At 35.7% G+C, this 16,621-nt stretch overlaps 1 protein-coding gene across 3 annotated transcripts in view; it reads right to left on the bottom strand.

The window, feature by feature from the left end:
* Positions 1-16,621, bottom strand: part of PAPOLA (poly(A) polymerase alpha) — a 48,220-nt gene that overhangs the window by 8,537 nt on the left and 23,062 nt on the right. For 2 of the 3 annotated variants that reach the window (XM_070941651.1, XM_070941660.1), the window contains exons 11-16: positions 15,837-15,957; positions 14,713-14,797; positions 10,915-10,968; positions 8,844-8,963; positions 7,024-7,133; positions 1,523-1,644 (exon numbers count right to left, since the gene is read on the bottom strand). In XM_070941651.1, coding sequence (XP_070797752.1) covers positions 1,523-1,644; positions 7,024-7,133; positions 8,844-8,963; positions 10,915-10,968; positions 14,713-14,797; positions 15,837-15,957 — 612 coding nt within the window. Of the gene's footprint in view, positions 1-1,522; positions 1,645-7,023; positions 7,134-8,843; positions 8,964-10,914; positions 10,969-14,041; positions 14,147-14,712; positions 14,798-15,836; positions 15,958-16,621 lie in introns of those variants that run through there. The other variant, XM_070941668.1, reaches the window with a different exon arrangement.

Genomic DNA, 16,621 nt, shown 5'->3' with positions numbered 1-16,621 from the left:
ATCCTAAGCTCCTACAAGCTTTGCTTTTTGCAATTAACATCTAATCATTGCTAATGCTACATCCCTGTATTATTTGTAGTTAGCCAGTCAGAAATTAGAGAAGAGCAGAGTACCAATTTTAGAAAATAAAAATAACATGATCCATTTTTTCTGTGCAGCAATGGACCTTATATACAGCTAGTCCTCAAATTACAACTGCAATTGGGACTGGGCTTGGTAAGTGATGTAGTCATGAAGAACAATTTCACAGGACTGCAATGCTTAGTGATGGCAATTGACGCAGTCCCATCTGCAGATGTGCAGGTCATAGGTTATTAAGCAGGACGTTGTTGTGGTGCGCCACCAGCCTGCGGAGCTGGCAGTGGAGTCGGACAGTGAGGAAGCTGGGGAGGAACATGGGCCAGTCCTGGAATCTGAGGAAAGCTCGGACGAGGGCTCTGCGTCAGAGGCAGAGATGGGACCAGGGCTATCTGGGAGTTATGTACGGACTCCGGAGCCTCCAGAGCCAGATATCAGAGAGGCAGAGGAACAGAAGGAGCCTGCTCCTAGTGCGCACATGCGCAGAGCTGCCAGAAGGCAAGAACAGTTAAAACAGAAGGGACGACTCAGGAGTTAAGGCCTGGAGATGATTGGCCCCTCCTATAAGGCTTAAAAAAGGAGCAAAGGCACGTGGGCCCTTTGCAGGAAAGTTGTTAATTCTGTTCCCAGTCGGCATCTCTGTTTGATTCTGGACTCCGGGTGGCTTTGCCAAGTAGGTCTTTGGCAGTGTGTCAAGGAAGATAAAAGTTGGTGATTATCCCGAAGGACTTCTCCCAAAGGACTTTGTGCAACTAATTGGGACTCAGCTGTGAATGAACGTAATTCACAGCTGTTGCAATAAAAGAAGTTTTTGGGATTATTCATGTGTTTTAATGATTCAGGAAGCCTAGGTCACAACAGAAATGGAGGGACTTGCAGTAAGGAAAGTGGGGTGCGGTGGGGGGCATTCTAGCATTTGTTCAGCACCATCGTAACTTTGGTCACTGAATAAATGGTCATAACTTGAGGACTACTTGTACCTTTTTTCTTTCTCTCTTCTCCATTACCTGCCTCCTGCTTTAGTAAGAAAGGGTGCAAAACCAAGGTAGCGCTTTGTAGAAAACAAGATTGTGACAACTAATTTTTCATAATTTTGATAGTTTTAATACCACCAACATCTTTAACAAACTTTAAACTATTGTCTATTGCCTTGAGTACAAATGTTTAACATTACTCCTATTAACCAAACTATTTAAAGTATTAGTAATTACATCTGAACAAAAATCATCCCAAACTAAAAGTTAAAGGTAAACCAGGAAGCCAGTAGGTGGGATAAATATAAATGGGATTAATTTCTTATGAATATGTAAGAATATTTTTTGGGGGAAGCAGTACATATATGAAATTATTAATAACAAAAACAACAGAGCACTAAAACACATACATACACACAAAGAGAGAGAGAGAGATTTTATCACAATATCCATTAACACTCAAATGTTACCTTTTTCTTTTTCTGAAGGACATGACTAGGTAGTAATTGATGAAGTTGTTTTTTCCTAACATGCATTGCAGCAATTTTCATATCCATTTCAAACATCTTGCTGTTTATTGCTTGCCTATAAACTAGATAATTAGAATAAAGTGAAGACATTTTACATTTCGGAAAGCTGAAACTTCCCCTGAAATAAATTTCATTCTGCACATATACTGATTCAAGCAGCAAAATCATAATCCTCAGAAAATACAATATCATTGTTATTCCCAATAGCATTCTTATCCTCCCTTTGCTGAGGTATGTATATTTTTATAATATTTATTTTTTAATCTGGATTTTTTTATTTTTTATGTTTTCTGTTTCTACATTTGTTGTTCAATTGCTATATGCCATCCAGTGTTGCACATTGTGAGATGGATAGCTAATACAAATTTGACTCTTAGATAACAGATCCTACTATTATAACTGAAACCTGGAATTTAATCCAGTTTACCTACTCACAAAATAAAACAATCCCTTCTCTCTGTGGAATGAACCAGAATATAGTAGAACTTTTTCACATAAAGGAACAAATGGTTGAAACATTATTTCTTCTTTGTCTACCTTCCAGTATCTATATGCTTCAAATAGAGTCTCCACTTCTCTAAAAAAGCCATTCAGAGAAATAATGCAGAGGAATGCAAGATGAGCTTATAAAAATTACGATCTCTCCTTTTTGCAGCACTTATGGATTTAGATAACTCTGGACATATATGAAAGGAAACAATTTTTCAAAAAGCCACATAATATTTCTTTTTATGTAACTTTGGAGAGAGTTATATCTATTATTTACCTAAAAGGAAGATAGCGTTGAGTTTAAATAGTAGATTAAAAATAAGAAGTATAGACAAAACCCTTCCTAGAGGATAGAACCCAGTTTGCAAAATCTACAAATTTGAATCCTAAAAGATTTTTTCCCTTTCATTCAATGTGTGCATGAAACAAGTATATTTGTATCCTTATATGTATGTGTGTATATGCCTGTTAGGAGATTCCAAAGAAATGCCAAAAAAAATATAATTGAATTAATAACTAAAAATAATTGTTACCTTTTTAGAAAATAAGTGATTTCCATTTACATAAATTAAAATAACCTTTCACATTATCATTCTTGCTGCTCCTAGCAGAAAACAGAAAAGTGGGATAGAATATGGCAAGATGGATAATTGCATTGGGGAAGTAAGATGAAAGGGAATAGGGAATCTAAAGCAAGATGAGAGAAAAGGCAACTGGACAAAGAAGGAAAGAAAAGGTTGGGCTGTATAGTTATTACATACAGAGCTAAATTCACCAGGCAAACAGTCTCATCAAGCATAATTCACTTTGCCGTTTACATCAAATGTTTCATTTAAATGGTTTCCTTGAAGAGATTCTCTCTCATCCAAAAAGAAGAAAAGAAATCAAGCCCCTGTGGCACCTCTTGAGTAACAAATCTTAGTAAAAGACACAGTACTCCAATATCGTGTGTCTAGAGTTGTTAGACTGATATAGGATTTATCTGGGAGAAGATGGAGGGCAAGGCTGGTTGGTTATACAGATACAGTTTATATGTTAGTCAGATTGCAAGTACATAATGAATTAACAGCTGTAATGTTTAATAACCCATTGTATCTGACTGAGACCTTCTGATTTTGCCTGAAACCTTTTGATGCATGTTGAGTTCATATATTTCAGTTCTGAGCTGCAGGTGACAATCAGTGGTGTTCTATTTTTCTGTTTCTATTGTTCTGTTTGTCTTTTAATAGATACTCCCTGGGACTTGATCTGGCTCTACAGGTATCTTCATTAAATGACCACTTGTTCAGCAACCATTCTAACTTGCAATGGCACTGAACAAGAAGTATGATGTCCTTGAAGTTCTGGCCAGTGTAAGAACCTTCCCTGCCAGCTTTCCACAAACAATATAAAAGCCAGCAGGAAGTCAGAAGTCGCAACCACATGAGATCCTCATTTTATGACCTGTGTGATCCTTGTTTAACAATACAGGTAGTCCTCAACTTACAACAGTTCATTTAGTGGCACTGAGAAAAGGAACTTATGACCATTTTTCACATTTATGACCATTGTAGGATTCCCATGGTCACATGATTTACCATATTTTTCGGACTATAAGATGCTCCAGCCTATAAGACACAGCTAGCTTTTGGGTAGCAAAACAAGGAAAAAAATCTGTCTCTGCACCCCATTTTTGGCCTCCGGGCACCCGATCCCCGCAGCCTGGAACGGGCCAAAAACAGGATGCGCAGAGGCCAAAAATGGGGTGCACGGAGGCGGCAATAGGTGGCAGTGGCAATGCCAGTGCCGATGGGTGGCGGCGATCCCCGCAGCCTGGAACAGCTGATCGGTGGTATTCCGTGAGGAAGATCCAACTGCCAATCAGCTGCTCATGCTAAATCAGGCTGTGCTGAAGCTGACCAGGCTGTTTGTTGTTTGCTGCAAGGAGGCAGAGGCTGAAGGATGGGGTTTGGTGGGTGGGCGGGGCTTCTGCAACATTCACTCTATAAGATGCACAGCCATTTCCATCGACTTTTTTGTGGGGGGAGGAATGCATCTTATAGTCCGAAAAATACGGTACATTTGCTTGACAACTAGTATTTATGATGGTTGCAGTGTCTCGGGGTCATGTGATCATCTTTAGTGACTTCCTGACAAGCAAAGTCAACGGGGAAGCCAAGTTCACTTAACAACCGTGTTACTAATTTAACAACTGCAAAAATTCACTTTACAAATGTGACAAGAAAAGTTGTAAAACTCACTTTACAAATTTCCAACTTAGCAACATACAGTGGGGCAAAAAATTATTTAGTCAGCCACCAATTGTGCAAGTTCTCCCACTTAAAAAGATGAGAGAGGCCTGTAATTGACATCATAGGTAGACCTCAACTATGAGAGACAAAATGAGAAAACAAATCCAGACAATCACATTGTCTGATTTGGAAAGAATTTATTTGAAATTATGGTGGAAAATAAGTATTTGGTCACCTACAAACAAGCAAGATTTCTGGCTCTCACAGACCTGTAACTTCTTCTTTAAGAGGCTCCTCTGTCCTCCACTCATTACCTGTATTAATGGCACCTGTTTGAACTTGTTATCAGTATAAAAGACACCTGTCCACAACCTCAAACAGTCACACTCCAAACTCCATTATGGTGAAGACCAAAGAGCTGTTGAAGGACACAGAAACAAAATTGTAGACCTGCACCAGGCTGGGAAGACTGAATCTGCAATAGGCAAGCAGCTTGGTGTGAAGAAATCAACTGTGGGAGCAATAATTAGAAAATGGAAGACATACAAGACCACTGATAATCTCCCTCGAACTCCGTCTGAAGTTTGCTAGAGAGCATTTGGATGATCCAGAAGAGGATTGGGAGAATGTCATATGGTCAGATGAAACCAAAGTAGAACTGTTTGGTAGAAACACAACTCGTCGTGTTTGGAGGAGAGAGAATGCTGAGTTGCATCCAAAGAACACCATACCTACTATGAAATATTGGGGTGGCAATATCATGCTTTGGGGCTGTTTCTCTGCAAAGGGACCAGGACGACTGATCCGTGTACAGGAAAGAATGAATGGGGCCATGTATTGTGAGATTTTGAGTGCAAACCTCCTTCCATCAGCAAGGGCATTGAAGATGAAACGTGGCTGGGTCTTTCAGCATGACAGTGATCCCAAACACACCGCCCGGGCAACGAAGAAGTGGCTTCGTAAGAAGCATTTCAAGGTCCTGGAGTGGCCTAGCCAGTCTCCAGATCTCAACCCCATAGAAAACCTTTGGAGGGAGTTGAAAGTCCGTGTTGCCCAGCGACAGCCCCAAAACATCACTGCATGGAGGAATGGGCCAACATGCCAGCAACAGTGTGTGCCACCTTGTGAAGACTTACAGAAAACGTTTGACCTCTGTCATTGCCAACAAAGAATATATAACGAAGTATTGAGATGAACTTTTGATATTGACCAAATACTTATTTTCCACCATAATTTGCAAATAAATTCTTTCCAAATCAGACAATGTGATTGTCTGGATTTGTTTTCTCATTTTGTCTCTCATAGTTGAGGTCTACCTATGCTGTCAATTACAGGCCTCTCTCATCTTTTTAAGTGGGAGAACTTGCACAATTGGTGGCTGACTAAATACTTTTTTGCCCCACTGTAAATTCTGGGCTCAATTGCCAGAACCACTGTCGCTATGCAGCATGATCATGTGACACTGAACTTTATAAATGCAATGCTTAGCAACAGAAATTCTAATTACTATTGTTAACTGAGAACTACCTATATTGATTTGATTGTTTATCTCATGCAGCTCAGCGTCCTGAATGCCTGATTTAATTTCAATTGCACATGTCTGTGAAATGGGTCTGAACAAATATGATTGTAGTTTAGAGCCTCGCTGAAGATGAGAGAGTTGGTCGTGTACTGGCAGTGTTGAAGTATATGCAGCAGGGCAATCTGTAGGTTTCCTGCATAATAGGGCATTTATGTGTTCTTATTGCTTTGTCTTCAACCTATCCCTTTTGGGGAATATTGCTGAGACAGTGGCAAAGGATCAAATACAATTGGTCAACCAAGTAAATAACCTGTATTTATTTCAATTATTTTTTTAACATATCAATATTATTCCTGTACAAATTTCTAAAATGCTCCTTTCAATCTTAATAAATTTAGTTGTATTCCATAACATTTAATCACCACAAAGGGATAAGAAAAATGATTAGGAAACTCGAGTAGGCTCTTTACAAAGAAATCCATAGTGTTTGGGACCAATAAAAAAAAGAATGTGACAGAAGTATCGTATGTGGGGTAGAACACACAAAGAACTGAAGTTTATGTAATGAAGGTAAATTGAAAAGAATCAAAAAGGAGGCACACTTTAAATTATAAATAGTTAAACCAAAGAATAAACTGCTATTAGATATAGAAACAGCCTCCATTTAAGGTAGATTTAAAAGAGAACCCGAAAAATTCATGAAAAATAGAATTACAAAGCTTTTTACCAACTCATAATCAAAGATGGCATTCTTAAATATCAGTTGCTAAGGAACAACACTGAAACAGAATTTCTCCTTTTGCGATTCTGGGATTCATCTGGTCACCCTCCATGAGTCCAGAATGCTGGATTATATATACTTTGTTCTTATTCATTTATTACCCTTGTGGAAGGTTATTGCATTTTATAGACAAAAGGCTATTTTGAATTTTCGGTATTAGTATTCAAACTGAATTTAAACCATTGCCATGTTATGGAAACTATAGCATAACAGAATATGATCAGCTGTACTATTACAATTACTGCTGATACTAATCAGAAGACTATAGTATTTATACTTAAAACTTGGGGAGGGGCAAAATTATAAACATGAAGGCCAATACTTTGCTAACAGTTGCCAGTGTCACGAAAATATTGCCAAACTAATACAGCTTGGGGAAACGGTTGGAAGAGAATAATTATCAGTCAGTCAAACTTACCAGTATCAGTAAAAGACTGAATGTCAAATGTAAGATCAACACTCAGATTTTCAGAATTCTCAGTTTTCTTAAACACTAATCCAATCACCCACATTGTACGAAACTCTTCCCTGTTGGGGAAAAAAAAAATTAAAGTCACAAAGGACAATAGAAAGAATCCTAAAATATAAAATTTTGTAAATAACTATTTCCAACATCAGCCATTTGTGTAAAATGTTATAAAATATTCAACAGAGCTATGACAGTTCAGTGATTTTAGAATTATATAAAGATCTTGGAATTCTCAGAAACTATTGCTCAGTTGCAAGAGGGCAAAACAGCCAGAGACCTGTTGTCAAAACAGGTTAAGTAAAGTTGTGTCTAGCCTGATTTCAACCACTTCATGATAGGCACAGAAAATTATGGATTTTTATTTTTAAGTTCCCATCAAATTAAATAAACATTAGTTCATATTGATTTGAACCTTCTTAACTATGTGAGGAAGGCAAACCAAATCCAGTTTGGGTATGGCAAACTTGTTTTCTCCCGTGCCTAGCCCATCTATCAAGACTTTTTCAGCTCCTTTGAAAAATAAATAATAGTTTAATAGAAATGCATTTCTGCCAAAACAGACCTACTTCACCCAAAGTGCATCTCTGAATTAGGACTTCACTTTACCCGTTCAACATTTAATGACTGTTAAATGCAACAAATTTTGGGTTATAAATAGTACCAAACAACTACTTGAATTACTTTGTCCCTTCATCAAGTAAGGACACATAAGCTGTTAAAGTTTGAGATCCTATTTCATGGTCTATTGCAGGTTTAGTAACTGGGAATTTAGGACTGCTTTTCTGCTTAAAAACATTAATATTTTCTAACAATGTAAAGGATAACAAATGGATAAAACTTTATAAAACAACTATTTAAATAAAGTTGGATGGGATAAACATAATACTAATTATCATTTTCCATAATCCCAACAAAAAGTTGTTTACTTTTGTTTACATCTTACTCATTGAATAAGAGTTTGCACCCAGAAGTGCAGTTCTCTGCATAGAAGACTTTGTGCAAAAGCCTTCTGGGGGTAAATTCAAAAGCATATGTCCATTTGCGCAAAATGTGCAAACAATGCAAGGTAAAATTTTAGACATGATTTTGTGAACATCAGCATACAATATCTTCTGCTACCTCTCTTACATGAGTGTTCGTTGAATAAAGAAGATGCCAGAACATTTTTTGCAATTATACCTCCAGATCCACCTTCAGCTTTTTTAGTACAATAAAGCAGTGGTGAAATCCAAATTTTTTAATACCGGTTCTGTGGGCATGGCTTGGTGGGCCTGGCAGGGGAAGGATACTGCAAAATAACCATTCCCACCCCACTCCAGGGGAAGGCTACTGCAAAATCCCCATTCCCTCCCCACCCCTGGGGGAAGGATATTGCAAAGTCTCCATTCCCACCCCACTCTGGGGCCAGCCAGAGGTGATATTTGCCAGTTCTCTGAATTACTCAAATTTTCCGCTACCAGTTCTCCGAACTGCTCAAAATTTCCGCTACCAATTCTCCAGAACCTGTCAGAACCTGCTGGATTTCACTCCTGCAATAAAGATACTTTAAATCTTAACAGCATCTGCATATATTATCCCAATTTTATCCTTTTTCTGTCAATTTTTCTACTGTCCTACATTTCCTGTGGAAAACAAGAAACTAATTTTTTTCCAAGGCATAACCTAAATTAAACTGTCAACCTTCTGACTAAGTTAATAGGAAAAACTTGGATTTTTTTCTTTTTAGTAACATTTCTTCCAGTAGTTTTATTAAGTTTTAAGTGCCTTACTTGTCAGGATTTTCTTTGGGTGCTGGGAATGACTGAGGATTTACATGAGCCAGTGTAATGAATTCATTCTTCTCCAAGCTTCCAACCAAGATACGGATTTTTGACTCTACTAAGCCAACCCTAAAAGATAACATGCAATATTGAATAATGCAAATAGTAAGTTAACTGGAATAAATTTAAAGTATAATTGCTTGTGAATGAAATCTCACAGAATATTTCTGCCAATGACAATATTGCCCTTCATCCATTATTTCTCAGGACTGCAGAACTTTCCACAAATGCATGGGTGGCAAGGTAGCGTTGTGGAAGATAAGCAAAAATGGTCTTCTTCACAAGAGAATCCAGTGCATAAAAGAGCTATCTATAAGCATTTTATTTATTTCAAATTCATAATTTTTAGAAAATGCTGATTTAGGTTTATGGCATCTAATTTTCCAGGCTAATCTCCCCATCATCAGTTAAAGATTTATTCCACCACAGGCAAGATAAAGATTCTAGCTTTTTTCTCCACTAGAACCTCTTGCTGAATATCTTAATTCTACATGGGAAAAATCTGTTATTTACAGAACCTAGCTCTTTCAGAAGTTTCTGGAGATTAATAATATGGTAATGTTTGTGGCTACGGCTGTGGTTCTCAGTGTGTTAATACCGTAGCTAGGAAGTTGGTTGTTTGGAATTTTAAATTGTATTTATTTATTTATATCCCCTTCATTATTTTTAAAAATAACTCAAGGTGATGAACATATCCAACATATTTTCCACATCCTACTTTCCCCACAGTAACAAACCTGTGAGGTGAGTTGGGCTGAGAGTGACTGGCGTAAGGTCAGCTAGTTGGCTTTCATGGTCAAGATAGGACTTGAACCCACGGTCTCTTGATTTCTAGCCTGATGCCTTACCCACTGGGCCAAATTTTATTTTGAATCTTTTCATTGTATTTTTCTATCATTTGTAAGGTGGTCATAGTCTTTTTAGAACTGAGTAGCTTTCAGATTTTAGGAAGTAAATGAATACAATAATCAAAGAAGGAAAGTTATGCATACTTATGGAGCAATGATTGTTTTCTGTGAATTTGCCTCAATATGATTGTGACATGTAGTCAGGTTGGTAGTCAAACATATTATTTGCTTAAGAAGCTATCAAACTCTGAATGAGGCATTATCTGGTAATGCTAGTTTTCTAAAGTTGATTTAGAGCCCTATCAAATAGAGAAAAGAATAAGTTGATTAGAATAAGTTGATTAGAATAAGTTGTGTGAAACCTGGCATTCAGACAAATCAACCACCAAGAGACACAGAGATAAGCCACCATTATACACCAAAGAGACAGTAAAAAAGCTAAGAAGGAAACAGAAAGATCAAAACACATTTTCTCAGCAGCCAAAATCCAGATAAGCAGGGATAAACACCAGACAAACTCCAATCAAGCAGAAAAAAATAGCCTACTCCCAATCAAAGAACTACCAAGCAGTAAGCCACACCCCCACCAATACAGGCAGAGCAAGCTTCATTAGCACTAATCATGTTACCTAGTCAAGTAATGAAACGTCTGCTAGCAAACAACAAGTTCAGAGAGCACCAAGATTCCACAAAAATGAGTATTGAGCTCTGGTTTTACATGGATTTTTTTCCTCATTTTTCTTTTTAGTTGTATTTTCTGTTGTAAGTTTTAACTGAGCAAATTTCCCCTGTTGGCAGCCTGAATAAAGTGGGGTGAGGATTTAAAATGAATATAATCCCACTTGTACTTAGTTTTATTAATTTGATTAGTGAAAACAGAAGTAAAGATAGTTATCAAATGTTCCCCCAGAATGATTTACCCAGTTTTGCATAACACATTTTTAGAATATGTGCTTATCAGCCAAACAATAAAGAACTTTGTTGTTTCTGAGTTTCACCTTTATTGATCATTCACTCCCCAATAGGAGGAAAAAGTAAGTCAGATGTGGGTTACCCTGTTATGTATAGCATAATCATTTGCAGTGTTCTACTCAGACCAAATTATCTGGCCATAATCACAGAAGAATCACATTCAAATGCTAAAAGATGGCAATATGGAGAATTTGACTCACCATTCTAATCGTTGTTTTTCTGTTGGTGCACTTGCTAGAAGTACAATATAATGCCTTTGAAAATAAAAAAAATAATATACTAACTTTCTTTTGAAAATTTGATTAATATTCTATTTTTCAACATTTATTGTATCTTCATATATTAATGTTGTCTTCAGTTAACCCAGTATCTGATGTAACTATTTTAACTTTAAAAATCTGCCCAGACCTTATACTGGTTAATTTTATCAGTCAAAACAATATTAACAAAATCAAAACACAGTCCTAGAAGTTGAAATAAAATGAGATTCAGATTATGTATTTAAAAACTTAACTAGAACTAAGAAATTTATCTTTTAGTTGAAAAAGATTGTTAGTATTCTAGTAGAACATTATTATGAAACTGACTTCTAAAACAGAGCTATCTTCCCACATCTATAATGATAGCATGGAACATATTCAAGGTAATTCTGAAATATTTTACATTTATGAGTCAGCAAACTATTTTCACTTCTACAAAAAAAGTCTGCTAAATATAATGGCCTCAATCCAGAACTCACTAGGTGCTTTGATGAGTATGCAGAACTGCTTCAGAAAACAAAAACAGCAATTGTGCCAAGAAAAGTTCACAGCAATTATCTGCCTCTACTGAAATGAATTAGTTTGTGGGCATCTCTCAGCCTGTCTATTGGAAGTATGATAAATATGATTGTTTTAACATACTGTAAGTTAACCATTTCTTGATGTGAATATCTATAGTGGGTGAGTGCACACACACATAAAAGTAAAGGTTTCCCTGTCCAGTCGTGTCTGACTCTAGAGCATGGTGCTCATCACTGTTTCTTGAGTAAGGGAGCCAGTGTTGTCCTAAGACATTTTCCATGGTCATGTGTCCAGTATGGTTATATGCCAAAGTGTACGGCACACAGAAATTTGGTTAGGATCACTATAGGTATAAAAAAACCAACAACAACAAATGCAAATCACGGCATTTCTGACTTCCAGAACAGACTTAGAAAATTGTAGTGAGTGATAGAAGGAATGAACAACGTAGAATGGTATAATTTGCTACCTAACTGTCATCTCCAAACTCTGCTCTTTATTATTACTGCTAGGCAAAATAAAACTAGAAACATCATTTGCTCTTGATGGCCTACAAATAATATTACAATGGACTTTCCCAAATAAATGATAGGATTTGTTCAAATTTCTTTTCCAGCAAAATGTATACAGTAAATTCATTCGTAAAGTTAGTCCAAGATAATCCTATTTTATAGATGTTTAGTTTTGTTTTATAATTCTTATAAATTTTAGGTTATAGTCTCTGATTTGTTATTAATAGTAAACTGAGCATCCAAACTATTTCAAATGAAATGAAAACTCTTTTTAACGATTCAATGTATCCTAAGCTTGTGCTTTTTTCAGCATTTTCTTAGCATGAGATAATTTGTATCTGAGGGATAGATATTATTTTCTGATTTTTGCTTTGAGTACTTTATTATGAAGTATAATTAAGTTCTGAGGTTTTTGTGGCAGAATACAGAAAACAAAATATTGGATCATTATTGCATCACCATTAAATATTAATCAATCTATATTTATTAAATTTGCATCTATCAATATTTGGAATTGGATCTTTTAATGTAGTATCCTCTAGTTACTGTCGAAGTTACTGTTAAGATGCATAGTACAGTAAATTCCATATGCAGAAAGTACTAAATATTGACTAAAATAATGTGTGGTTTCAGAAAGAATAGTACCGTTGTAACTACTGTATATAAGCATTTTAGATCTGGGGAATCAACCTTTATCAAAACATCCTTGGGAACCTACAACATGTGTTTTACTCAGTTTTACACAGAACTTTTCAGAAAAGATAGTATGATTGATTATTCAGGTAAGTCAATTGAAGATTTTTTTTCCTCCAAAGTAAAATTATTATTCATTTTTTATTTGGGAAGCAGGGCAAGGGATGTCCTTAAAGGAGGTCTCTGCATTGACAACAGAATACTCAAAGCTGTTAAGAAGCAAACCAATATATAAAATTTTGTAGAATTCTATGAAATATTTTTCTTTTTATTTCTTTTCTACACCTTATTTTATTTTATTTGCTTTAATTTATATGCCGTTCTTCTCCGGAGACTCAGGGCAGCTTACAATGCGTTAAGCAATAGCCTTCATACTTTTGTATATTCATACAAAGTCAGTTTATTGCCCCCACAATCTGGGTCCTCATTTCACCTACCTTTGAAAGAATGGAAGGCTGAGTCAACCTTGAGCCCGGTGAGATTTGAACTTGCAGTAATTGCAAGCAGCAGATGTTAATAATAGTGCTTAGTCCACTGTACTACAGGCTCTTAATGTCTTTCATTAAATGTCTATAATAGATCCTACGACAACCAATGTTCATAACAGTATTGTTTTTACAAATGTCCATATTATGTTTTTGCAAAGTAAAATAATCAGAACTCACTTATCTTTTAATAACAAAAACAAATTTGTGCAATATTTTTAACAATAAAAACTTACGGCAATGAACTACAAAATATATGTGAAATGAGATTTTTATGTTACTGCAACATATTGAAGGATTAAATGGTAAAAGCTTACATAAGAAAAATGTTGAACATCCCTTACATTATGGCAGTTGGAAACATTTTCACTATTAAGCAAAAAAAAAAAAAAAAAAATCCAAGAACATGGGGGGGGGGGGGGAATAACCTCAAACAGAAGTTCAAAAGTAATATTAGAAAGTATTACTTCACAGAAAGAGTAGTGAAAGCTTGGAACCAACTTCCAGAGGAGGTAATGGGTCAATTATCAGTAACTGAGTTTAAACATGCTTGGGATAACTGCATGTCCATCATCCGACAAAAATTTAAAAAATAAAATAAAAATTAATAACATATAAAAATAATTAAAATGTAATTAATTAAAAAGAAAACAAAAAACAAATAAGCTCAAAAGGCACACTCAATGGACTACTAGGTTTTTTTCTGCCATCACTTTTCTGTTTCTAATGAAATTACTAAAAGTAGAAGATAATTGTATCTATTCCTATACAGAAGAATAACTAGCCCAATTTTCTTTAGTGTTCTACAATTTATAATGCAAGAATTAGAATAAAAAAAACTCAGACACATTATAATGGTGGCCAGTCATCTTTTAATAGTGGGAGGGATTGCATTAAAGTATAGGTACCGAGCTCAGACAAAAACAACAGTAAACTACTGCTGGAAGTGGACATCTGTAACTGTAAGAGGATACATAAAAATACACACATTTTAAAATATTTTTAAAATATATTTTAATATATTTTTAAAAAATAAGCTATATCTTTTCTACAAAAATAGCTATAGCACTTAGATTTAAATACAGCTCCATAGAGGTTTACAGCAGTCTCTGAGTAGTTTACAATGTTGCCTCCAACTATCTGGGTCCAGGATCGAACTCCAGACTGAGGGGAGAGTTAGCTTGCAATACTGCATTCTAATCACTGCGCCATCAGGGCTCCTGACTATTCAATTAATCCAACTATTTCCCATTATGCTACTTCAATCTCTAATAAGTTATTTGCAAAACCCCAAAAATCCCAAGAAAATATTAGAGGTGATTTGCTAATCATACTCAGTTGAAATAATAAAATCGATTCCTATTTCTCCTAGAAGAAATTTAATTTAATCAAGTGTGTGATCAATTCACACTTTGTCCATTACAGCAATGCCAGTCAATTTACCAATTGAAATCATGGCATTAAGCATAAGAATATTAAGATATTAATATACTTAGAAAGCATCTTTCATACCATAAAATACATACTTGTATTTTTGAAAGAAGTTTGGCGCTTCAAAAAGTTTGGACCACTCTGCCTTACTCAGCAAAATTTCATCTGTGATAGCAAGACCTGAATGACAAAAAGACATATTCAGCCTTTTACACATTTAATCTGTTTGAACATAAATTTGCAAATTACAAGGGCTAAAACATTAAATATCTTCATTATGAGGGCTTTCTTCAGTTTATTATTTAAACTTATCAACAAAGTATCAGAACTCTGTACTAACAAGCATATACTCTACTCAGTTTGCTGTGTAAGATTTCAACAAAAACATATTTGCTTTGTCACTCAAGCTCTTGAAAATCAGAAAATCTAGGGATCAAATTTGGTGCAATTATGTTTTCATGTCATTAAGCTGGATAGGAGTTATATATGATCAGGTATTTAGAAACCAAATTGTACTATGGCTAAAATAATTAGCTGAAAGATTTGCTGCCAATTGAAAGTTTATTGTTTTTAGAATATATGTTGTGGCATATAATTACTACCACAGTATATCTGAAAACATACCAGCTGTAGGTAGGAGCTCCTGGAATATTTTAAAAAGCAAGAACTGGATAAAATACCATACTCAATTACTTTCCATTTGGGAAATGTTCTTCCTAAGTTTTAGTATTTGGGAAATCTATAAATTCATAATTTACTACTATCCATTAAGTGCTTGTCTCTATTATCCATTTAGAGCAGGGTTGTCAAGGTCAAGGCCTGGGGGCCAGATCCAGCTTGGGGGGGGGGGGGGGCTTAGATCTGGTCTGCAAGGCTGCCCTAGAAACAGCAAAGGACTGGCCTGCAGTGCCTCTACCAGCAAAAACAGAGCTTGGGAGGGCCGTGTGTGCCTGTGAGCTCTGTTTTTGCTGGCAGAGGGTTGTAGGAGGCCGTCACAGCCGAAAACAGAGCTTGGGAGCCCACTTTCACTGGCAGACTGCTCAGGCCATCAGAGGCGCCCCTGACACAAGTGACGTCAAGCTGGCCCACCCTGGCTCCCTGAGGTCAAACACAACCCTGATGCAGCCCTCAATGAAATCGAGTTTGATACCCCTGATTTAGAGCATATATGTAGGGCAGAATTTAAAACTTTCAGGAATAGATCTTCAGAATTGCTTACCTTGCTTAAATTCTTCAACCATGACCATACGTGTAGAAACAGACACATTGTAGGTAGAGTTCTGCTGGGGATATGCTGGTGTAATTATAGGCATAAGATGGTACCTATCACTGGGATTTACCTATACATAACAACAGCCAATCAGTTTTCTTCAATCACATTCAAGTAAAAAAATTTGGATCTGTCCATTGAAAAAAACTTCAAAATGATTATTCTGGTAAGAACTAGTAACTGTGAATCGTATTAAATAGTTAAACAATTTCAAACATAAAAAATGGCCAATAAAATGTATTTTGCTTTTAGCAATTGAAAAAAAAACCCCCACTATATTATTATCAACATAAAACTGAATCACTACTTCAATAATGAGGAATGTTGAATTACCTGGTATTAATCCAGGCAGTACAATATTGATGAACCTGGTGGCACATTACTACTTGGATCTGCTTTGTAATATGTAGTCCAAATTTTATTGTAGTATAAATTAAGAAAAGGCCAATTTTATTTTTTTAAAAAACACAAACAAAAAAAGACTAAGCACCCACAGGATCATATGTTTTTAACGTATCTTTTATTTAGAAGTTTGTTTGTTGAAGGAATAGCAAATGCATTTCAGTATTTTTAATGTTTCATTTTTAGACTTGAAACCCTATTATTCCCTTACATTTGTTTTACTTATCTATTAGAGTACACATTGTTATTGTGCCAAAAGGTAACAAGGCAATAGGAATGGTAAGCATAACATAACATTTAATAAGGGCTTTTATTAAAGTAAACTATTTATT

This window comes from Pituophis catenifer, unplaced genomic scaffold, assembly GCF_029215685.1.
Source record: "Pituophis catenifer annectens isolate HBS135680 unplaced genomic scaffold, rPitCat1.0.hap2 SCAF_1, whole genome shotgun sequence".
NCBI classification, from domain to species: Eukaryota; Metazoa; Chordata; class Lepidosauria; order Squamata; family Colubridae; genus Pituophis; species Pituophis catenifer.
Note: the sequence above shows the minus strand (reverse complement) of the source record. Positions and strands in the feature narration are given on the sequence as shown.